This window comes from Strongylocentrotus purpuratus, unplaced genomic scaffold (genome assembly GCF_000002235.5).
Source record: "Strongylocentrotus purpuratus isolate Spur 01 unplaced genomic scaffold, Spur_5.0 spur5_scaffold_8, whole genome shotgun sequence".
Lineage (NCBI taxonomy): Eukaryota > Metazoa > Echinodermata > Echinoidea > Camarodonta > Strongylocentrotidae > Strongylocentrotus > Strongylocentrotus purpuratus.
Window position 1 is genome coordinate 29872299 of NW_022145614.1, and position 24928 is coordinate 29897226.

Sequence of the window (24928 nt, forward strand, 5' to 3'; positions counted from 1 at the left end):
AATAATGACGTCATATTTGGCGTGATTCAACCAATCGGCAATCAGAGAATAGCAAAGGCCTGTCGGTGCGGCCTGCAGAGCTAGAGAGAGAGAGCGCGAATAAGCTCGCAGCTGGTACGATCGCGCTAGCTGTCTCTAGCTAGCTCACGGCCGGCCGTGCGTGGAGGCGGAGCGGCATTCATGGCTTGAAGTGTCACTGTTGCATGCGCGCTGAGCTAGCTGAGCTGGCTAGCTGTCTGTGAAGTTTTTTCGAAATCGGAACGATCGCTTTTTTGCTTCTGGATTTTGACGACGGGTAAGAAGTTGACGGGTGAATGGTAGAGTTCTTGGACACTAGGAAATTACTGTAAAAGTATCACTTGCCCGAATCGGGCAAGTGATAATTTGATTTACTTGCCCGACGGCTCAATTTGGTTGCCCCGGGACGTCGGGCAAGCGGGTTTGTCGCGCCCTGTATATAAGCAGAAATATCATTATTATTATACAATCACATGTAAGGGTGATATAACACAAAAGATGTTAAATATCCAGATTCTGACTTACCGATTGGTCAAGAGAGATGACGCGAACGGTGTTGTCGTCTAGACCTACAGCCAGGAACCTTGCTCTCTGTTCGCCCGAAGGCACTGTGGCAAGACTCATACACTTCACATCGGCGTTCATCTCCTTCCTCTCTGTATATTCATTCAGCTGTCCAGTCTACACAACAAGATGATAATGTTAAAAGTTATAAGGTTTGTACAGTGAGATGTGTAAACAGAGCTGTTGGCAATGAAGACCAATGCTGGTATTATCTAGAGGAATATGTAGGATACGTATTTTTGGATACCAACTGCCTTGTTGGATGAAGTGGTGCAGCTCAGCAGTGAAAGTAGTCATCACGATGATATATGGAATTAAAACAGATATATAAGACATCATTGCTGCACACACTTCTCTCAACATAAGCATCTGGTAGGTTTAGTTCTGGCAAGCCTCATTCGTGTTTGGAGATTGGCTACATGAAGTTTGGGGAAATTATAATTCTTTGGGAAGAGCTTTGGTATTAAACCCTAACCCAATACCCACATTGAATCATTTTTTTCACTTTGACATACAACTTTTGGAGGAGACAGTATCTCTTAACTGTTGACCGTACTTATATTTGTACAAATCATCCATTGAATTTATCCACAGAAAGGGCTATAGTTGTGACATGAAGAACAAACATAAAGACAATATTTCCTGCTGTAGTCTATTCGTGTATTGCACTGAATAATTGGCAATTAGCGAATAGTGCATGCAACTACAATCAAGGTTAGCCAACTTACAGGATCCATTTCAAAGTAGACCATTTCTCCGCCCGTCAGTGCGATGACCACCTGCCTCTGGTTGACAGCACACTTGACGATAGACTTCTTACCAGGTGTTTTCCACTCATTCACACGCTTGTCTGCGCGGATGTGTCGAATACCATCTGGGTAGATCTACAAGAAGAAATTATTTAAAGAAAGTTCTTTTAAAATGGCAGTCTACAAAAATCACTACAAGGGTAACATTTCATTTTCATGATCTATAATTATTTACCTTTTACTATGTTTGTCTTTTGTCTGAACTTATACACCTCATGACAATAATACTGCAACATAAATGGCCTGTACACTGTATCTCTACATGCAAGGTTTTTAGTAATTTCACAATAGTTTTGGTCAAGGCAAAACAGAGGATGACCCTTTATGAATAGGATGACAAAGACAAAGCTTGTCACAAGGTTGGGTGACATCACAAAGTGATATTCCAAAGGAGAAATTCTTTCAATTCTTCCACTCTTTCATGAGTTTTATATTTTGTGTGGATACCAACTGCCTTGTTGGATGAAGTAGTGCAGCTCAGCAGTGAAAGTAGTCATCACAGTGATATATGGAATTAAAACAGATATATTAGACATCATTGCTGCACACACTTCTCCCAACATAAGCTACTGGTAGGTTTAGTTCTTGCAAGCCTCATTCATCCCACAACAGGTTCCCTCAAGTTCCTCAGTCCAAGTTCACTCAATTTTGCCGACAGATATTAACATATTTCAGTGAGAACACCGCTAAACAAGTTCATCTGAATAGTGTAAACTATCTGGAATAAGTTCTTTTTAACTTCCAAAAAGTATTTACCTTTAAACAGTTTCAATGGTTCTGGTTCAGACACCTTCAATGGCACATCCGAGGAAGGTGTCTTAGTCATAGACATCGAACGTGTACAATTATTTTTGGATGTGTCATAGAACAAACATATTCCTGGGGGAGGGAAGGCATTTTACAAAACTTGTCATCGCTAACAAATGACAGTTTTTGTTATAAGCTACTGAAATCCTTGCTTCTGATTGGTTATCAGCAGATTTGTCATTGAAAAAAGGCTTTGTGAAACGGGTCCCTGATGGTGCTAGCACTTGTTACCTGTAAGAGAGCATCATCTCCAATGAGTGATGATGAGAGGGTGGGCGTGGTCCCCAGGAAACCAGAGTCTGTCACTTCTTCAACCGTCTCACCGATGGAGAGAACCAGGGTAGCGTTGACGAAGGACACGATGATGTACGCATCATACTCATCTACACACAACAAATAAAACAATAATATAATCACTTTAACAAGTGTAGCTATACTCTCATCATCAAAATCTTTGCATAATACCCTGTTCAAATTTAATTTTCATTATCCAGAATGAACTATCTTTAAATGAACGATTTGTCTCTTGTCAAGTAAATACATGTATTTGGAAAAGAACATAAATATCTATATATGAGCGCATCCTAAGATCATATTTTTATACAAATGCTGTATCTCAACACCCCTCTTGAAAAAGATTTAACAAATACAAACAAAACCTCTTCGTCTGCTATTTAACATACCGGTATCTATATTACATATCATCATTCATTATATTGACCATTTAATATCATTACAATATTGCACAATCTTACTTAAAAGCTTATCCTCATTTCTGAATGTAGTATTTGAATGAAGTAAGATAATTTTGGATCAGAATGCAAAGACTAATCATTGGTTTCTCAGGTGAAACACGGATGCATTAACTCATCATATCCACAGTCTGCTCTTTTTGGTTGTTCAAGAGAATTACAGATGGTCTGTTCTAAATATCTAGTTACAAAATGTAAAAGCCATTCTACCACCCTCGTTTTATTTTTCTTACTATGGTATACTATAATACAGTAAAAACCTGTCTAATCAGACTAAAAATTGTGTTACGATTCAGTGTTAGGGTCCAGTAGCAGGTAACCAAAACATGGTATTTAGGGACCTGGGCCCTGTCTTATAAACAGTTGCGATTGTTATCAATCATAAAAGATTGGGGACTGCAAACTTGCAACTCTTTATTAGATGGGGCCCTGATGTGTCCTTTTGGATGCAGAGATATAAAAAAAATAGACTCACCATCCGATTTCTTTTTGACCGTCCACACAGCATTAGGGTTACCTGGAAGCTCTGACACAGCCATTTCAGATACCTAGGCATGATAAAACATGGAAGACCGAGATGTTTTAGTTTTATCCAAAATGTTGTTACTGTTTTGAACAGCTATAGTATACAATTGTACATTGACAATATTCATACTGTATGATTACGCACGGTCAGTTGTGACTAACATTTCCAGCGATAAGTTAATCAATGATAAATCAAATAAATCAAATATCCAAAGGAACACATAGGATACATATTTTTGGATACCAACTGCCTCGTTGGATAAAGTAGTGCAGCTCAGCAGTGAAAGTAAGTCATCACGGTGATATATGGAATTAAAACAGATATATTAGACATCATTGCTGCACACAGTTCTCTCAACATAAGCTTCTGGTAGGTTTAGTTGTTGCAAGCCTCATTCATGTTTGGAGTTCTGAATTATGGAGAGCTATTTGTAGCCTTAAAATAAAATATATTCAAAAGGGGAAATTTAAGTATTTTAGACTTTTTATAAATTCCACATCAAGAACATGAAATCTCCTTGATAATAGAAAATAAGAATGATTTGAATCCACATTTTATACCTTTTATAATAACTTTTACAAAATATTTTCATAGACACTAATGGCTTTCCATAATTGTTATGTCCAACTTAGGACTTTTGTGAAACACCCCCCTTGTATACTAACCTCCAATCCGTGCCTTAGCACTCTCATGGATGATCTTGGACCTCGTCCACAGGCAACGTAGAGTTGAGGAGTGTCTTCACTGGCCAAGTCAGCAATCTACAGGATTTCAATACATCACAAAGGTATGAAGTTATAAATCACAATATGTTAATGATATGCTTCTCCCTCAAAGAGATTCAAAATAGTAGATCAGTTTATTCATGTTTTGATTGAGTTATACAAATACAATTATTGAATTGAACTGATAAATTGAATGAGTGCTTCTAAAGTTATTCTTAAGTTATTCTCAACCTGATTCAGAAAAACTCTAGATTTATCAAACAGTAATCTCTTAGGCATCTCATTAAAAACCATAAATAAGTTGTTTTTACCTTCATGTGCTTTAGTTTTCAATTGAATTAATACAAGCTTATGTTCCATTTTACAATATCATGTTGGCAATGAAGACCAATGCTGATATTAATCCAAAGGAATACATAGGATACATATTTTTGGATACCAACCACCTTGTTGGATAAAGTAGTGCAGCTCAGCTGTGAAAGTAGTCATCACGGTGATATATGGAATTAAAACAGATATATTAGACATCATTGCTGCACACACTTCTCTCAACATAAGCTGCTGGTCGGTTTAGTTCTTGCAAGCCTCATTCGTAAATAATAGATGATTCATATCTTGTTAAAATCAGCAAAGATTTTCACGGTTTACAAAATGTATCGCTTCCAACTGCAATACTGTCTTTTCTACCTATGTTCATGTATGTATGTTTGATAATATCTGTCTTCCCTCCTATGAATTATGCATACTCAGGCATACCACATATTTTTATCCTGCCGTGACCGCCTATTGCGTATATTGTACGCACAAGTGGATGAAGTATTTCCAATGAGGATACAATAGTACTACTATTACACATACCTGGCAAGAAAGGATAGGAGAGAGGCTTTCCAGCTGATCCACCTCCTCTAGATTCCTGAGGGTACGGGGTGCAAAGAAGAAGGTATCCCCTTCCTCGAGGGGTGTGGCACTGCTGAACTCCGGCTCATCATCATCGTCACCAAGATGGGCGATCTGATACAGGTAGCTACAGATGAAGGTGGACAAACAACAAACAATTATTTACAATGATAGTCTGGTTTTGTTGTTGCTACAATGCCCCCCCCCCCCCCCCCACCCAAATCTGGAATACCAATATGAAGATTAGGTTTGCCGACATGGTCAGTGTATTCTGCAAATATAACAATATTGCTTTTCCCTAAACTGGTGTTCCATTTGGCAACAGTTTATTTTCTGACCTCAATCCTCTCACAACTTTCTCTAGTCTGGTCATGGTAACAGCTCACTTGCCATATTAATTTTGAAGTTTCAGGATTTGAATGATGAGGTGTATAAAAAGAGCTGTTGGCAATGAAGACCAATGCTGATATTATCCCAAAGTAATACATAGCATACATATTTGTGGATACCAACTGCCTTGTTGGATAAAGTAGTGCAGCTCAGCAGTGATAGTAGTCATCACAGTGATATATGGAATTAAAACAGATATATTAGACATCATTGCTGCACACACTTCTCTCAACATAAGCTATCCAAGAGACAGAACCGGTTTTGTCATTTATTGTCCCATCTATCTTAGTAATAATAATGGTTAAAAATGTCATATTTCAGGTTTTGAAAGAACTTTTTTCAATGGCCAATTGAAAGCAGCATATCATTACACCTGATGTTTTGCAGTAAATATTACTTTAAAACATGCCATGAAATTGCTTGGGTCAAGACATCAAACACAAACAAACTTTGAATATGGTTTTGTCAATCCATGTATTATCTGAAATAATAGTCACAGGCATTGTGGTTGTATCTCACTTACTGATTGCCATATTCTGATGCAATGAAGAGGAACCCGGTCTTGAGGACGTTCATGGACGTGGCGACGGGGACGGTGTCAAAGTACTTCATTCGTATCTCAGTCACCATGTCGTCATCCGTCTCTAAAGTGATCTTGAAGATGTCTCCTTGCTCAGTTTGGGCCAGGAAGAAGAACATGGACTGTGGAAAAGATAGAACAATAATTCTTTGTACCATAAAATTTGAATTATAATCGATTGTAAAAGTCTATTGTATCTCCAATCTTGCTGCAACTAATTGTATCTTAGAATACATTGTATCTCTTTACAACATAGCATTAATTGTAGGTCTTCAATTGTAAAGTTACCATTGATTGAAGAAGATATGACTAAAAGAATTGTAATTCTTAATGTTAAAGGGTCTTGAGCTTGGAACAATGTCCCATGCCTAATTCAAACGGTATAGATATCCAAATTTAAAAGATGACTGAAGGCTTACTTTTGCTACTAAGATAATTTTGTCTAACTTTCGTATGTCATATACATTGTAACTGCTTTGATATAACTTCATGTTTAGTGCAATGTAAATTACTTTTGTCATTTCAATAAACGGTAAGGACACTGCATTGATATCTTGAGTGGAATAATACAAATGGTGTAGGATGTACAGATCAGCATGCTAAGTTGTATAATCACTGAGAATCAGCTGAAACACGGAAGCATAAGTACATCATCTCTGCAATCTTTCCAGTGAAACATATAAAATCATCACATTTTAAATTTTTAATAAAATATTTATGTTTAGCTCAATCATTGTTGGGAGAATGTTAGACAAAATAGCTGTTCTTTCATTTTGAAAGAATGAGTCATTAATTGATTAATTCATTCATTTCAGTTTATTGAAAGAATATTCCTTGTAAAACCAGTTCTCACCTTTGTTTTGTGGGTAGCACTGCAAACAAAGATCATGCCCCTTTCTGGATCATCCAAGTCATTCTAAAAGAGGATTTAAAAAAAGAAGAAAACACAGTGAAATATTGTGGCTGAGCAACAAGAACAAAGTGACTTAGGGATGAGTAAAGTTGAGTACAGATCAGTATGCTAAATTTGATATCACTTCAAAGATCAGGTGAAACACGGAAGCATAAGCACATCATCTCTGCACTCAATCTAATTAAAACATGATTGATTTAAAAATGAATCTTTCTATGTTGGAAGGCATTGAGTCTGCACAATTTGTCTAATTATGTAATTCTTCTAGGCAAGTGCTTAAAGATAAAGACCAGTTCTGGTCATGCGATTGCATTGTGAAAGAAATGTTGTGGAATCGATCAGAAGAGGTTGATCGTTTTTCCTGTTTACACGCGCCTTAAGCACTCCACAGAGTGGATTTGGCGCGATATAAGTTACATTATTATTATTATTATTATTACCGCAAGGTTCTGGAATCATCAAAATGATAAGAAATTTGGCCCAGTCTTCGTAAAGTTACAAACACTGTACACAGAAAGATGTATATGGGACTACGCACATGTGCGCGACACATGCGTTTATCTCTCACATACCAATAGATAAACTAATTTACCAAATATATCAATTAGTAGGCGGTTTCCTGGCAAATTTTTTATCATCATGTATTAGTCAAACATATTCTTTCACATGATTGGTAATAAGAGCTTCCATTTCATTTTTTGAAATTGAGGCATTTCAAATACTGGTGTTTACCTTTAGGTTTGTATTCAGCAAATAAATGTCCTTTTAACATATAACAAATTGTTTTGGTTACTTACCCTTCTCCTTGGTATAGGCATCCTGATGTCTGGTTGATCTCCAAGGTTCTTATACGTGATGTAGTTCTCTGAACAGATCAACACACCACTTGGACCATCACTCCCTCCGGGAACTGTCATTGGATAAATAAACAACAAACATGACTTAAAACTATGTCTCCTGGGGCTGGTATTCAATTTTATACCTATGTCTGAAATACATGCATGAGTATTCTACTCATACAAATTATAAATTTTGCTGAAGACAGGAAGTTATAGACAACCCGTGTCTCAAGGTCCATTTCATCGTAGCCCCCAACTACCTCCAAGCTAGGGGACAAAGACAGATGGAACTTTAATATTCATTCAAAGCTTTTGGCTAAGTATTTTACCTTTAGTTTAATACAGGTCTCTAGCTAATCTACATGATGAAATGAACTTTTAATGAGAAACTGGTATAAGTTGTTCAATAGTGCAGATCAGTATGCTAAGTTTTATAATCACTTCAATGATAAGCTGAAACACGGAAGCATAGCTCATCATTTCTGCACTCAATCTAATGAAAAAAATAGAGATCAACATTTGCCTATTAACAATTAGCTACATGTATTTTGCTACTTTTCTTTATAATGACAAAATTCAATTCAACTGTGTACTTGACATAGCAGCTATTTCATATGATTCATATGATGATCAAAATCTGGATTTTTCTCAACAATTACTACGGATTCATGTTGCATTAGCTTCAAATAGGAACAACTTAAATGACCCTTTCAAAATAAAAGCATGTGCTTCTCAAATCATTCCCCTTCTCTACTGACCACTGGTCAACACCGAGTAACGTTCCCTGTCATCAGAATGTTACCTGCAATGAGTAAGTTTCCATATTCCTCCAGGGGTTCACTGTACTTCCTGACCACATGGTTGAGCCCCAGATCCAGCTCATAGTATGTGAGCAGCTGCTGGGTGGCCTGAGCAGCCTCTCCTGTGGGGTCACTGTCAGCATCCTGTCATAGAAAGGACAGGAACAGTTTCAGCATCAAATACGTTTTCATTGCTTTATCAGGGGTGATAGTGAGCACTAAAAAAAAAAATAGGTTTTTTGTTTTCCCCTCAACCACGCCCCCCTTGAGTAAAAAAAAAAAAAAAATGGCATCTAACAACATTCCCCCCTTTCGAGAAAGAAAATTGGGACAAAACTGGGAAAATTGGGAGAAAAATAGGGAAGAAAAAAAAAAAGAAAAAAAAAATTCTGGATTTTTTTTTTTTTTTTTTAAATCGGGAAGAAGAAAAAAAATCAGGAAAAAATCAGGAAAAATAAAAAAAAATCGGGAAACCGATTTAAATCAGGTTTTTATCAGGCCTGTTTATGTAGATATTAAATCTATGCTTCATTTTGTCAGGCTAATTACCATATTAAGATTTTTGCCTAAATCAGGTCTTTTCTATGACAGCCATGACAGTATGTGATTTTCATTCACAAAACTGTTTATTAATCAAAAGTATGAAGTGTCTAAATCAAGCGAAACAGAAACGATGCTGAAAATTCTTTTTTTTTTCTTTCTTTCTACAGAAGTAGTAAAAAATTACTTGTGCACTTAATATGACAATTTTATTTATTGTATTACAGCAGGAAAACAAACCACAGGAAAAAGTTTATAAATAACAAATACAAGATTAAAATTTCAAAAAATTATATTTCATTGAAGTAATTCAACCTAGTTGATAATCCCTCAGCCCTCTTTAAGCTAATGCTATGGTCACGATGGTTCGTACGAATCTCCGTTTTTCCATTGTCTTCCCGAATTTCCATTGTCTGGAAATCGTTCATACAGCGTTCGTAGCAGTTCGTAATGGCATTTGTGACCCAAGGCTTTACTGAAACTTAGAATTACAAATAAAGAATGTATAAGTAGATTCTTAATTTTAATAAATGGTAAGGACTCTGCATTAAGTTGAATGATTAAATTTGTAAACAAATACAAGTGATGAAGGATGTACAGGTCAGCATGCTAAGTTGTATAATCACTGAGAATCAGCTGAAACACGGAAGCATAAGTACATCATCTCTGCAATCGATCCAGTGAAACATCACATAAAACCATTTACTATTCAATTTTGAATAAAATATTTCTGTTTAGCTCAGTCATTGAATAGGTTAAACAAAATAGCTTTCAAGCTATCTGAAATTAAACATTAAAATACTCAGAGTAGAGAATATGTAAGTAGATTCTTAATGGAAGCAGTCAAACATGATGCCTTTAAAACTAATTACATTGTCTTTTGGTGCTCCTATCCACCAAAGTGGCTCTCTATTACTACCACAGCTTTATTTGAGCAACCAGTAAAGGGGTTACATAATTCCAGGAATCCCCCCCCCCCCTATCAGACTGCATCGCCTGTGTTGACAGAGAGAGAGATAATGACCAATGACAGGCTTGTTTAAGGGACAGACATCAGGTAAGAGTTGATTGATTAGATAATATGAACCACTACACCTCAGCATCTAAATCAAAGAAATGCAATGGACAGGAGGTCCCGGATTTGAAACCAAGTAGTGCCGTTTGGTAAGGTATTATTCAAAATTACCAAGTCCCTCAGAGAGAACTTAGAATAGAGCCACCGGTCTGATGGCTATCCTGACTAGCATACACATGCTTTTTTAGCAGTCAGGTAAAACAGGCCAACCATTTCATTTATATTCTATGGGTGGTATTCTCGAAAGCGGCCTAAGTTAAATCAGTGGCCTAAACCTGGTTTAAACCATGGACTATCTTTTTTGCTACTCTCGAAGGTGGCCTAAAGATAAGCCAGGCTTAAATACGTCATAGTTCGGCCTAACTTTAGGCCGCTCAGAGGGCAGGTTTAAATACGTCATAGTTCGGCCTAACTTCGCGTGACGTCACGTTTTAGTTAAATCGAGTGTCCGCAGAGAGTGAACGGTAAGTTTTGCATTTGAATTTCTATATTTGATAACAATTTACACTCTTTTGCACGGATAAGCGCTCATGAAAGTTACACCAGCTAATAAAATATCTTTGTTACTTTCATTTTGCTGTACTGGTGATAATCTAAAATGCTTTTAACTGAATAAATTTGGGAGAAACTTGGTAAATTTTCATGGTGATTGCAGACCAGTCCCATACGTGCAAATAATTGTCGGTTAACATTTTCGTTTCCTGAGATTGAGCAATTTCTTACCGGGTAATTTTTTTCTGGGCACTATTGTACTTTCGTACGCATATACCACCTTAACACCACCTTAAAATTATCATTGCTAGACGTAGAAACTACTTTTATAGTGGATTTTCGAGACGCTGTTGCCTGAAAGTGAACTAGCACTAGGCCTAGGGCTAGGCCTAGATCTACTAGATCTGGCTGTCTCTTTCGTTCGTTAGCCTCTGATTTGGGTAGGATCTCTTTCAGGAGCCGACCCTATCCAAATCAGAGGCTAATGAACGAAAAAGACAGAAATTTCGGTCTGGTAACACCTCTGCCTGAGCTGCAGTGCTAGTTGTGGCTGTTGGTGGGATAATTTTCTACAGGATGATGATGATTTTCATAACCACCCCCCCCCCCCCCCCCCTCCCCAAGAAATCTAAATTTCATCAATAAGAGTCTAGTCTTGACAGGTCTTACAGGAATTGAAAGGAAATGGACAGAAGCTTCCTTTTTTGACATATACATTTGCTGATAATGTTACAGTAGACCTAGCTTAGTCTAATAACTCTATTAGTAAACTACAGAGAAAGAGAAATTGTAATTTCTTATCAAATATCAACATATTTTTCATCTTGATTTTCTGCTATTTCAGGTTCTTTCCAATTGATGCATGGGGATGAAAAAAGAAGGCCTCTCCCACGCTACTGTGTCCCGCCTTGTGAAGTCCATCTCAATAGCCATTGCCAGGAGATCGGAGCAATACATCTCAATTCTTTCAACAAGAGAGGCAGTCCTGCAGAGTGCAGACCCAACATGAATTTTATAATTACTGCCATTTCCCTGGCGTTAATATGGTTGGTGCTATTGATTGCACCCACATAGGCGTCTCCAAGCCAGTTGGCCCAACACCAGTCATTTCCTGAACAGGAAAAATAGATACTCCATTTTTCTTGGAAAGTCTGCTGGTGAGTAATGCTGTAATAACGTCTTACTTTTGTAAACTAAATAATGTTTATACAATTTTTATTAAAAAGGTCTGCTGATTTTATGAATCTGCAGATGTGTCTTAAGGTACATTATGTAGTGATTTAAAATTTGTTTGTCTGATGAATGTAGGTGCAATCTACGCTCAAACTTTTATCATTTTACGTCGGCACGAGCTAATATCTTCAGCTTGATTGCCATGGCTACCAGTCACTCCTGACAGTGACAGCTTGGCCTAGACTTTTGGGCGGAACTATCTCTGAAAATAAGACACAAATAATCAACAGTTGATTAACTACTTTCAAATTTGGGTCAGAAGAAAACTCAAACCTACCACTAACAATTCTAGATCATATAAGACTTAGAGACCTACAGACTGCAGTACAGTACAGTGCAGTAAATTTTCATTTTACTTTTTTCCCCTTCACGAAGCTCATTTTGGGAGATAACGTAAACAAAGACAATCTTTGGTCTAATGTTAGATTGAACTAAAATGGAAAAGTTGGGCTCTAACGATTAGGGCCTTGTAAAATCTACATTCCAGGCTGCGTTTACATCTAGGTTAGGCCAACTGTCGGCTGGTTATCTAAGTAAGATGTAGACCTCTAGACTTGATTTTAGGAAAGGGACTAAGTTGGCTTTCTTAGGCCATGACATGGCAAGTAGCACTTGGTGCAAGCACATTTATGAGATAGTACTGCAAGAATGTGTATGTTTGTTCTTGACTTTAAAAGAGATACCGGTAGTCATTCTGTAAATCAATGATTACTAGTAACTGAGTGGGGAGGGGGTGCCTAGTCACTGCCTACATGAAAGTTAGTTGTTGTTTTTTAAGTTAGAATATGATTGACACTATAACTAAGACCAATTATCAATGGAGTAGATCTTTGGTATTTTAATGAGGTCTAAACCTTTTTATTTTTGTTTCAGGATGATGTTCTTCTTCAGTAAAATAAATGAAGGCAAATAACCTGATGATTAAGACAAATTCAGAGAGAGGAAGGAGAACTTCTGAGCTGCTGAATTTCTGAGAGGTAGGCTGTAGTTTGTATGCCCAGGTACATTTGTTCATTCACATTTTTCCATCAATACTTTCATGTAACTGATTATGCACTACACTTTTACCACAATGTGCATGTAAGTCTACTTTGGTCACAATGTACATGCAAGACATATTTAATGTTTAATAGAAATAGGTTTCAATGTGCTTCCTTTTATTCTTTTCTCTTTTCATACAACAGACATACTTGCGGGGACTATGAAGTTCTACTTAGCCTATTCAATGAACCAAACTCCGTCTGCTGTAACTGTGACTGCATGGGGATCAAAACCTTTTGTATTATAATCCTCATAACATGAAGCTATGGTAACAAACAAGCAACCATTGATAATAAGCCTGATATGTCCTTGTTGTGTGTGTGAACCACAAAGGAACAATTACTCATAAGGATGTTTTTATGTACATCAGATGTTTACTGTTTCACTGGAAAAATTGTGATTTTAAGTCATTTAAGAAATTATGTTTTGTATTGTGTTTTATAATATAGTGCAAGTCATCATATAACAGATTCCCTGCACAAGAAACACAGCTCAAAAGTAGACTATGCTTTGTTTAAAAAAATTTTAGAGTAGGTGATGTAACAAATACATAACATTTAATTCTAATAGTTTCAAGTAGCAGATTATGAGGCTATTGGAGCTTAATATTTGATTTTGACCTTCAATTTTATAATCGTATTCATCATGAATTACAATCTTTTCTGTTTTAAGAAAAATAAATAAATTGAACATAATTGTTGATATGTTATATACAATATTCCTTTCATATCTTTTGATTTTAAGTGTGCATATTGTTGGGTTCATTGAATTATACATGGAAAAAGTCTTGAAATAGAACAGTGGGAGAACAGAGAGCGAACGAGAGAGAGAGAGAGATAGAGTAAAAGAGAAAGGGAACCAAATGAGAAAGAACAATTTAATGGTGAGAGAAATAAACAATGATGTGAGATAGTGTGTGTGTGTGTGTGAGAGAGAGAGAGAGATGGAGATAGGGAGAAAGAGTTGGGGGGGGGGGGGTTGACAGTGCCCCTTTTTTCAAATGCCCCTTTTTATATAGGAAAGTTCCCTTTTAACTTTGTAAGAAGTGCCCCTTTTTCCATAGGAAAAGTGCCCCTTCCCCTTTTCACCTCTGATAAGTGCCCCTTTAATTTTGACACGCGCCCCTTTTCCTTTGACAAGTTTTCATTTTCCTTTGCAATAAGTGCCCCTTTTCACTTTTCAGAAGTGCCCCTTCACCTCTGATTATTGCCCTATTTAAATCTGAGAGGTGCCCCTATTAACAAAATTATCGGTGCCCCTTTTATTTCAACAAAAGCACATTTCCTTTATTATAAGTGCCTATTTTTCATTCTCATAAGTGCCCCGTTTAAAATATGTTCAATGCCCCTTTTCAGGTGCGATATGTGACCCTTTTCATCTCTGATAATTTCCCTTTTAACAATGATACAATTCCAGCAAGTGCCCTTTTTGTTGGTGCTGCCCCCCGCTTTGGAAGTCGCTCCGCCGTCCCTGGACGTCATATTGCTCAAGTTGTCGAGGTGATGCATCCTCTCCACACTCAGCGCGCATACATTGTCTTAGCCCATTGTCTTAGTGCATTGTGACGTCAGATTGCTCAAGTTGTCGAGGTGATGCATCCTCTCCCTACTGCACGCATCCATTGTCTTAGTGCATTGTGACGTCGCAGCTTCGGTACTGAGCATGTGCAGAAACCGTAACCATGGTGAATAATCCATGGACTAACTTAGGCCAGGTTTAAACCATGGATCAGTTAGACCACCTTTCGAGAAATGAAAATGACTTAGGTCAGCGGCCTAAGTTAAGCCTGGCCTAACTAAACCACGGTTTAACTTAGGCCAGGTTTAACTTAGGCCGCTTTCGAGAATACCACCCTATGGCATTAATTCTCATTACCAGGTCCCTTGGAGAGGACCTCAAGTCGTCGGCCGTCTGGTTGCTTATAAAAAGCATTTATGCTTTCTTAGCAATCTGGTAAAATAACCACCACCACAATGATAGTGATACTCACCTCATAGTCAATCTCCAGGCATGCAAACATGGGGTTCTCAAAGCCCACATCCACCCCTACAATGTGGAAGGAGAAGGTGTTTGATTTGTGGGCTTCCAGAGGGGACGAGATGGTGAGCCTGGCCTGGGCATCTCTGTTGAGGATGTACACAAGCTTCTGCTTCTCCAAGGCACCAACCATGACGGCACGACCCTTGGGGTCTACTGCTAGGAACTGACCTGGCACGATGCGCCTGCACCCGCTCTTTCCGAACGTCTCTTGATGGACCTTGAGGGTAGAAGATACCATTGCAAGAAGATGGTTAAACTTAAGAAGATACAGCATATTGTCTGTTTGAGACCAGGAGGCCGTTAACTCTGTGTTTAAGTACATGAGTTAACATGGCTCCAAGCTGACAATATAATCTGGAATGCAAAAAGATCCTTTAAATAATAGTCATTGCTTCTAGAAATTATGAGCAATACCTTCCCAATAATGTATGCTCATGAATACTCAAGGTAATTTACAAAGATCTGCTCATATAGAAAGTGAAGGGTTCTGTAGGCAATCATTCTAAACTTTGTGCTTTGGCTCAATAACTTTCAGAGCCCTGGAAATATCACATATACAAGTAGAAAGGGCAAACATTTCTGGACATGCTATGTCCATTTTTGTTGCCTGTTCATAGTGCATTTGATGCCAGGAATCTTAGAAGGGGAAATAAGCTTTAAAATCCTGAAATTGGCAATATGTTGAGGTTCAAAATAACTATTTTTTAATATTAAAAGAAAATCTACCTTTACCAATTACTTCAGCTTACCCGATCAAGACAGTTCTTAGCAGCATTGTATTCAAGAATGATGATCCTACCAGAGTCTGAACCAACCACTATGAAATCTGTTCAAAAACAAAACAGACAAAAAAACATGAGTGCCACTATGTTGAAAACAAGAAAGCCATTGAAACATAAACATTTATCATCACCAGTGTGATCACCACAGGTATTCTAATAAATCCTGATGAGCAACAATTTCTTTTTTCATGATCAAAATATATAAATAATAAACAAAAAAATTATGAACACTGATTCGGTGTGAGAGACCCTACCGACTCAGGCTTAGTTAACAGTTTCAGGGTTTGTATTTTTAGGTGTGCAAAAAGAGCTGTTGGCAATGAAGTCCAAGTCTCATAATATTCAAAGGAATACAGAAGATATATATTTTTGGATACCAACTGCCTTGTGGGATAAAGTAGTGCAGCTCAGCAGTGAAAGTAGTCATCACGGTGATATATGGAATTAAAACAGATATATTAGACATCATTGCTGCACACACTTCTCTCAACATAAGCTACTGGTAGGTTTAGTTCATTATATCATGGACCTGGAACCATCATTAGTAATGCAGCGAATTGATTTCTAATTTGTAAATCAAAAAAAGATAAGTGTTTTTATAATACTTTGTGATGCAATATTCTTTGTCTATTTGCAAAATGAATAATTATGTTTTCACATCCATGTACTCATAAGTCTATTGGGAACTTTTGATTTTGATTTTGAATTTCCTACCGGGCACTTGCACAGAGTACCTATTGCATATCTCCGTGGGACTGACAGCAGAAACCAACTCACCTTTACTCCCTCCTGTAAGCCTGAATGGCATCAAGGTCCTGATGATACCAAAGACCTCGTGACTCAGCACCGTGTACAGCTTGCCAGTATTGGGATCAATCTTGATCAGCTCCAGGAGCTTGCCACGCCCAACCACCAACTCCTGCTGCTTGGTGCCAGCAAAGTTGCCATGTATACACTGGACGATGCCCGTGGCACGCTGAAGAGTGAGTGCGTACAGGAACATGGCTGGGAGTTTTCTTCAGCTAGCTCCCGAGGCAGATGCGGACTGTGAATCTACACAGGACCTGAGATAGCGAAAGAATGACAGTAAGAGAGTACGAGGAAGGGGGGGGGGGCATAGACGCCAAGGTAAAAGATCGGCAATGCGTGACATTTTCATTTTTCGGCGCGCGAGCGAGGGTATAACACATGTATAGGTATGGCGTTTTTTTTTAATCTAGCGCGCGCCGTGCGTGAGAGCCGTTTTCAGACCCTCCAAATGCGTGACGTCACGCCTAATGCGTGACACTTAGTAGCTCTGGGGGGGGGGGGGGGTATGGTAATTCAAAATTAATAGAAAGACATTGACATTGACATCGTCACCATGGATTTAGGCTGAGCAGAGTCACGCCAAAATAGGAGGAAGAGTATTTTCGAACTGTAATGATGCTGGGACTACTTAATGCTCCGGGCGTCTAAAAAGTTGCAAATCTCAGAGCTACGATGGAAACAATGTTGTTTAAATCGCTGTTTTGACCAAAATATTTTTAGAGTTACGAGATGACGCCCCTTTGGAAATATAGAAATTAACTTACTCTTTCATATGACACCTAATTTATTGAGCATCACCTTCGGGATCACAAGGAAAGGTTCAAAGGTTTGAATCTCGATTTGGTAAAAAAACATCGACCAATTTTGCATAATCGCGCAATGCACGTAGACTGCATAGGGATGCGTGCATATCTCTACGGGTAGGGTGTCTGAACAATTTTTTAATTTTCAATTTGGGATCGTTTTTCACCATTTTTGTTTGATATTTGAATAAAAAATGTTATCAGAATAATACATTTCAAATTTCAAGTCTCACCGATGTTTCTATCAAAAGTTACAGCCCCTCCAACACGCTGGTATATTCATATCATTTTGGTCAAAATCGACGAAAAAGACGTCCACGCAGAGTGATGTTGTTTTGCTAAATTTAGCCAAACAGCTGTATCGCGCGATATGCAAGCGTATGCATATCGTACGCATGCTGCTAAGCCAATCCGCGACTTGCAGCTTGAGCTACGCTGTCTCCGCGACATGTGCGATTGACTAGTATGGTTGGCGTTCGTCGCACAATAAACCCGGAAGTGAATGCACGTTATAGTCAATGGCAATATCGCGGAGACAACGCACGTTGTCTCCGCGATATTGCCATTGACTATAACGTGTATTCACTTCCGGGTTTATCGAGGGAATTGCCAACCATAATTTCAGTCACTATAATGTGTAATTGAATTTGGGGTTTCGTTCGTGCGCGGAGATGTTACGCGATGTAACCATGGTTTGGACTGAGCGGAGCGCACGCCTCCTAATTAGCTGATCCACCAAATAGCGAGAAGGGTATTTTTAAACTGTTATCAGTTGTGATCCCTGGGGCTAGCGAAAATATAATCACATAGAATTGTTCCTTAGGACTGGGACTACTTATCGATCGGGGCGTCATATCTCAAAAGTGACAAACCTCAGAGTTAGCCAGGACACAATGTTTAAATTGCTGTTTTGACCAAGATATTTTTAGAATTTCGGGGGCTACGCCCCTTTGGAAATATTGGAATTCACCTGCTCTTTCATATGACACCTCATTCATTGATTATCACCTTCAGGATCACAACTGATAAAGGTTTGAATCTCGATTTGAAAAAAAAAATTGACTTTTTTTGCATGGTCGCGCAATGCACGTAGGCTGCATAGGGATGCGTGTAATCTCTATGGGAAGAATTTTAGCACACAACATCGGGTGCGCGATCAGACACCCTACTACGGGAATGATTTTAGGACACAACATCGGGTGCGCCTGAAGGTGATTCTCAATAAATGAGGTGTCAAATGAATGAGCAGATTAATCTCCATATTTCGGAATTAGGTTAGAGATACATGTATCACATTTCATGGGATTATTATTCAGACAGAATTGGATTCCCGATGATGTTGATAGGTCAACGCCGAGTTGGGACTAGGCTAGCACAAAGTGAAGGCAATTCCAACGCAAACACAGCTAGAGCAAGCTAAGAAACGCGTCCAATACACAAATTTAACAACATCACATATCAATAAAAATTACATTTTATACTTTACTTTATTCTTATTTAGATATTAAATAAACAATCTTTATAGCTACCTCTGTAATTGTCACGATTATTGTGGATTTGTTCTGTAAATCGTTTGTGCCACGATAGATGCTAGTGGGCTGCCATATTGGATATCTTGATTTGATATCAGCAGCGCAGATGGCGCTATATTATTTGGAGCTTCGGATCGGCTCGGCGCCGCCCCCTCTGTATTTTTCGTAGATTGTGAAAAAAAAAAAAATTGTTTTACACTATAAACTAAGCCTACTATAAAAATATGATAGTCGGCCGGGTCGGGCTGCTCATATGCTGTTTAAAAAAAAGGAAGTTGTTACACGAACGGAAGAATATTATATTATTATGAATAATAATCCTGTATCGCTGAATCGCTGGCTATAGGCCTATTATTAAACAGTGGCGTAATCCAGGGGGGGGGGGGGGTATAGGCCTATTCGCCTAATACGGTATCAATCAATCATTCAAAATATATTTTATATATTGTTTGTTTGTTTGTTTTTATCTAAAGACTAAGTATATGCTTATTTGTTTGTTTGTTTTTGTCTGTCTTTTACATAAGTTCCAATTCATGGGTGCCTTTTGATGCTAAAGGTGTTTATTTTCTTTTGTATATTCAATACGTTAATTCGAAGTGATCTTAAAATACACTTAACTATAATAATGTTGAATGGTTTCATATGAGTCGTATATTATGTAGCCTACAATTATAGTATGGAATTATCAATCTCTGACTTATCTGTTGAATGGGGTTGAATGTTAATTTTTAAATATTTATTTGTAACACCTGTGAATGATGGAGAGAAAAGGGGAAGGGGGGGGGGATATAGCGCCTTTTCCTTGTGGTGACATGCAGAGCGCTGCACACACCGCTCCACAATGTTTGGGCCAATTATAAACAAAGTTAGTTATTTTTCAGAGATCATGTAGGCTGGTAAAAAAAAGGAGTACTAATTTCTAGCACAATAGATGTGACTTTAGTAATTGCTTGAAGTGGTCAACAGGCAGAGCAGTAGGTAGCTGGTTCCACAATTTGCAGCATGCAGGGCGGATGGGAAAAACAAGGCTAGCACGTTTCTTAGAAAGAAACTGAGTAGAGTGAGCCAGATGGATGATGATGAGCGGGTATTTCGGACTCGAGGACGACGAAACCAGGTAGTCAGCTGTACGATATATGTGCCGCTTTAATAAGTTTTTTTCAATTTGCAAGAAATCCCTAAACACGGGATATGGTGCTGCAAAATCCAAGTGCCCCCACTTTTCAGATCTTGGCCATAAACATGGGTTACTATTTTCTTCAAGATGATATCTCACCCATAATCTCGCTAGAGTGAAAATCCAGATGCAAAATCCCGCATAAATAATTGAAATCATTTCTTTTTCAACCAAAGTCCACGCCGATCTTCGCACAAATTCATCAATATCATTAATTTGAGTACAATGGGAAGTATAAGAAAGCATGCAACGTATAAACAGGGAGGTGAGACTTTAACTCACATGCCCTGGTATAAACGAAATTAGAGGCAAAACAAATAGAGCTGAAACTGGGAAAGCTGTTTATAGGTAAATAAAGGGATTAAGGTATGTGAAAGTGTTAATCATACAGCGAAACCCTATAAGCATGGGTTGCGTTTTGAATGGAAGCCCCTTATAATAGGTACCATTTTCTGCTAAATTTGACCCTTAAAACTGGGTATAGGTTGAGACGCTTCAGGTGCATCGTACCCCATCCAAACCAAATCTGAGTATCGCACTCCCTGGGGGCGTTATGAGCAATAAAGTATTTGAGGACAGAAAGAAAAAAAAAGGTGTAATTTACGAAAAAGTGAAAAAAACCTCCCCGGAAAATCCAAGCATTATACAGTAACATTTGTAAATCATTGGTATCGAATAAGAATGCTCTCATAGCAGTCAATATATCTATATTGTTATAATTTCTTGGACTTACCAAACTGCGATTGCCCAATGGGGGAATTCACGGCGTGTCAGCTTAAGGGTTTCAAAGACCTTTGAGGCTTATTCTTTACAAATAGTTACAGAGGGCATTGTTCAAATGGTATTTCTTTAAATGTTTCTTGAAAGTTTGATTGCTTATTTTTATCAGACCTTGAGATTATTGTTTTCTATTGTTACCTGACTGCCAAGAAAGCATGTATTATGATTGGAAGTAAAAGCAACCAGGGGACCGAGGGCTTGAAGTCCTCTCCGAAGTAATACAATGGCAACATACAAGTTGCTATGTCAGACATGCTGTAGCATCACCAGGAAGACAAAAGCAATGGTGATGTATTGTACATGGAAGCATGCAATTCTATTATGAACGTGTGCTACGCTGGGGGAAATTACATACCATTGTCTATTCTAGAATATTAGTTTAGTCTGACATGTCTGACATAGCAACTTATATGTTGCTATTGTTTGTGGTATTGTAACAGGTGGTCAACTTTGGCAAAGTTACATGCCACTTTCTCAAGTTTGCTCTTTGATGACTGACAGATGATGTCACAATGGGAATGAGATCTTGGGGGCGTTTCATGAAACAATTATTCGGTGGTTTTCACCGACTAATATCATGTTCACCGACAATTCTTTTGTCACCGACTATTTTCCAGGCCTGTGATTGGTCAAATTTAGTCAGCGCTGACTAAATTGTCGGTGAACATGATATTAGTCGATGAAAACCACCGACTAATTAGGGACTTTTAGATTGAGTGGAAAAGAACACGACGAACGCCGACTCACTGATCATGCGTGTCAACGTACTTAACTGCCCATGTTGACTACAATTAGCAATCTTTTAGATTGCACTCGACGATATACATGCATGCAGGCAGTAACACTATGAACTTCGCAGACAAAGAAAGAGGACAAAATATACAGTTCCTCATTCTACCTTCAACAAAAGAATATCCCTTCACTGCTATTATGTAAAAATGTGTTTAACAGGTGAATATGCATGTGACACCTGTTCTACATATTTTTACATAATAGCAGGGAAGGGATGTTCCTTTGTCTACCTGAGGAACTGTATATTTTATGCGCACGCGGCATACTAGTACCTTGAGCATGTAAAGGCGCTATATAAATATCAATGTGTATGTATGTATGTACTAGATTTAGGAAAATCAAGGTTGACGCATTCTCCATCGTGGACTGAGACGACGTAACGCATGCGCAGTGCCTTAAAATGACGTCAAACGTTGCAGTCAAAGCTGTCGACGTGCAAATCTAAAAGTCCCTAATGTTTCATGAAACGCCCCCCTGGATTTTTTTTGGGTGGATCTTAGCAAGTTTGAAAAACAAATATTTCAAAATTTTTTAGAAATCTATGAAACAAATTCAGAAGTTTACATATCAAAATATGAGATGTATGCAAGACTGCACACCAACCGGATTACACTTGTATTTCGATGTCATGGGCCCTTTAAACACCTGTTAGTGATACCGATTCAAATTCATGATAAGATCCCTTCTTTTATGATAAAAAAGATTCCATAGCAATGTTTTGCATTGAAAATTATGTCCCCATGCACAATAACAAAAAATCCCTGCATGGAACTGTTATTAGAAATTTTAATTAAAAAACGAAATTGTAAAAGATTTACTGACAATTTTACATGCACTATGAATGATAATGATGTCAATTTGATAATGTAGTTGTATTCATTTTACCAGTATCCAGTTATTCTTCACTAACAATGAAGATCAGCAATTCAGTCCTACGGTTGACATAATTTCTCATTATTACAGGTGCGATTTTCATTCTGGATGAAGCAGTGAGTATCTGACGTGTTTCACAACAAACTCATAACAATTTTGTTTTTTTAAAGTTCTAGGCCCATCTAGTTTGTTGCCATTAGCCCCAAATGACACTAATTTAAGTGTGATATATCGACCTACAACAGTGAAACATCCCCTTTTAACACCACTTCGTTTACACCATAATTTGTTTAGGTTCTATATTAAGTCTCTTTGGCTGTAAAATGTCATTGTTTGTCAAAAAGATTGATTTGATAAAAAGATTTAAAAAAAATTAAAGTCATGACACACACATGTAGAATAACAATATAATTGTAATCAGTTATGAGAAACCAGGAATAATAGTTATTACCAGTGATGGGGAATCATTTGAAGTGGTACTTTTGATGGATAATCTGCTAATCTTGAGCTCTGGTATGGGAATCGTATTTTGAGAGAAAATTGCTGATTTATTCTGGATTTTTTTATCGTTCAATAGATGGGTTGTTTGAACTGTAAATGCTGGGAGTTGTTATTTTTATCACTATAGTGATAAAAATAACAACTCCCAGCATTTGATTGTCTGGCCTATACTTACCCGGATTTCCTTATTTTTCTATGCTCATTACAATTGTTTGTCACATGTCAAAATAGAAAAAGGAAGAGGAAATGAAAAGGAAACGAACGAAGGGGAGAGCAGAAAAGGTATATGAGATGAGAGAAATAAAATATGAAGAGGCAAGGATTAGAAGAACATTTTTTTAAAGGAAACTTAAGTGTCTTTTTTTCCTCGCTCGCTCATAACAGTTAGAAACCAATTCAAATCAATAAAGTTTTTATTTCAACATGCCTTGCAGCCGGTGGCTGATTCACACATTAATTTGTACATACATGGTAGTAAATGTAACAAAATACATTTATATGTATCGCATGAAATATAACCATAATTTACACTTATAGCATTAAAGAGCTTAAAGATGATTAAATCGAATCATACACTAAAAATAACAGCGAACATATAAAAGATATCCTTTTAAATGTCACAAGAATTCAGCTTTATTGCCTAAATAAATTACAGCATCCCCCCAAAAAACTGTAAATGCTATTAGAAAAATTTCGCTATTAAAAAGATTGCATTTTTTAAAACGTTTACATGAATATCACCAAAACAAGTAAAAGGGGTTCACTATTCAACAAAAATGATCATGGTCTATGATGTATGATAAAATATGCCTGACATAACTTGACCTGATTAGATAGAAACAATTTCAAAATATACAAGGATAGGGAAAAAACACATATTGCATAATGTATACCCGTAAAGTAATGTACCAGTTATATTTAAAGTAGAATATAAAATAGATTTTGCTGCATTTGTTATGTAATATATATAACATGAACTTCACTGCATTAATTTGTAATATGGGGCTACAGTGTAAGATATATAATTATTATCGAGTATAATTTTACATGCTCTTTTCAGAATTGTTTCTAGTTGGTACTCCTGCCTTTTTATCGGAGAGCCGTTAAAGACTTGACAAGCATACTCGAGCACAGGTCGTCCGATATATAGCCATATTTACTGTTTCTATAAGACAGTTTAATATTGCACCTTTTCAGGATATCTCCACATCTAAGGAGAAGTGTCCGAAAGATTGTAGTTGAATAAGCAATATACATAATTCTTCGACCAACATATTTATGTGGTATCAAGATAGTTTTGTGCAATTTAATGCTCCCATGAGTAACATTCCCTCCTATAAGAGGAGATCGAGATAGAGTACATGTAGCAGAAGTGTAAGCTTCATTGCTTGCAGAGTTCCCTTTTTTCCTCACATAAAGTTAAAGGTAAAGACCAGTATTGGAAACGCCCCAATTTCAAAAAATGAAATGGAAGCTCTCATTACCAATCATGTGAAAGAATTTGTTTTGACTAATACATGATGATAACAAATTTGCCGGGAAACTGCCTACTAATTCATATATTTGGTAAATTTGTTTCTCTCATGGTCTGTGAGAGATATAGGGTAGTCCCATGTACATCTTTCTGTGTATAGTGCTTGTAACTTTACGAAGAATGGGCCAAGTTTCTTATCATTTTGATGATTCCAGAACCTTGCAGATGCTTGATGCTAGATGATCAACCTTTTCTGATCGATTCCACAACGTTTCTTTCACAATGCAATCGCATGACCATAACTGGTCTCTACCTTTAAGCAGGAGAACAAGGTCATTTCAAACAACTTTGTACTGTTATGTG

General features: G+C 37.5%; 1 protein-coding gene and 1 long non-coding RNA gene across 2 annotated transcripts in view; one reads left to right on the plus strand and one right to left on the minus strand.

Annotated features, from left to right (window-relative positions):
• LOC762563 (splicing factor 3B subunit 3) overlaps nt 1–19056 on the minus strand; it is a 34983-nt gene extending 15927 nt beyond the window's left edge. The window contains exons 1-14 of the mRNA XM_030976193.1: nt 18966–19056; nt 16601–16887; nt 15791–15867; nt 14992–15258; nt 8623–8764; nt 7779–7891; nt 6922–6984; nt 6012–6190; nt 5060–5225; nt 4142–4237; nt 3426–3498; nt 2430–2581; nt 1311–1466; nt 544–699 (exon numbers count right to left, since the gene is read on the minus strand). Coding sequence (XP_030832053.1) covers nt 544–699; nt 1311–1466; nt 2430–2581; nt 3426–3498; nt 4142–4237; nt 5060–5225; nt 6012–6190; nt 6922–6984; nt 7779–7891; nt 8623–8764; nt 14992–15258; nt 15791–15867; nt 16601–16826 — 1866 coding nt within the window. The 5' untranslated portion in view covers nt 16827–16887; nt 18966–19056. The remainder of the gene's footprint in view (nt 1–543; nt 700–1310; nt 1467–2429; nt 2582–3425; nt 3499–4141; nt 4238–5059; nt 5226–6011; nt 6191–6921; nt 6985–7778; nt 7892–8622; nt 8765–14991; nt 15259–15790; nt 15868–16600; nt 16888–18965) is intronic.
• On the plus strand, nt 11604–13493 carry LOC115920422. The gene is made up of 3 exons (XR_004062369.1): nt 11604–11884; nt 12834–12937; nt 13145–13493. It is a non-coding gene; the product is annotated as an uncharacterized LOC115920422 (long non-coding RNA).
• Nucleotides 19057–24928: the final 5872 nt, after the last annotated feature.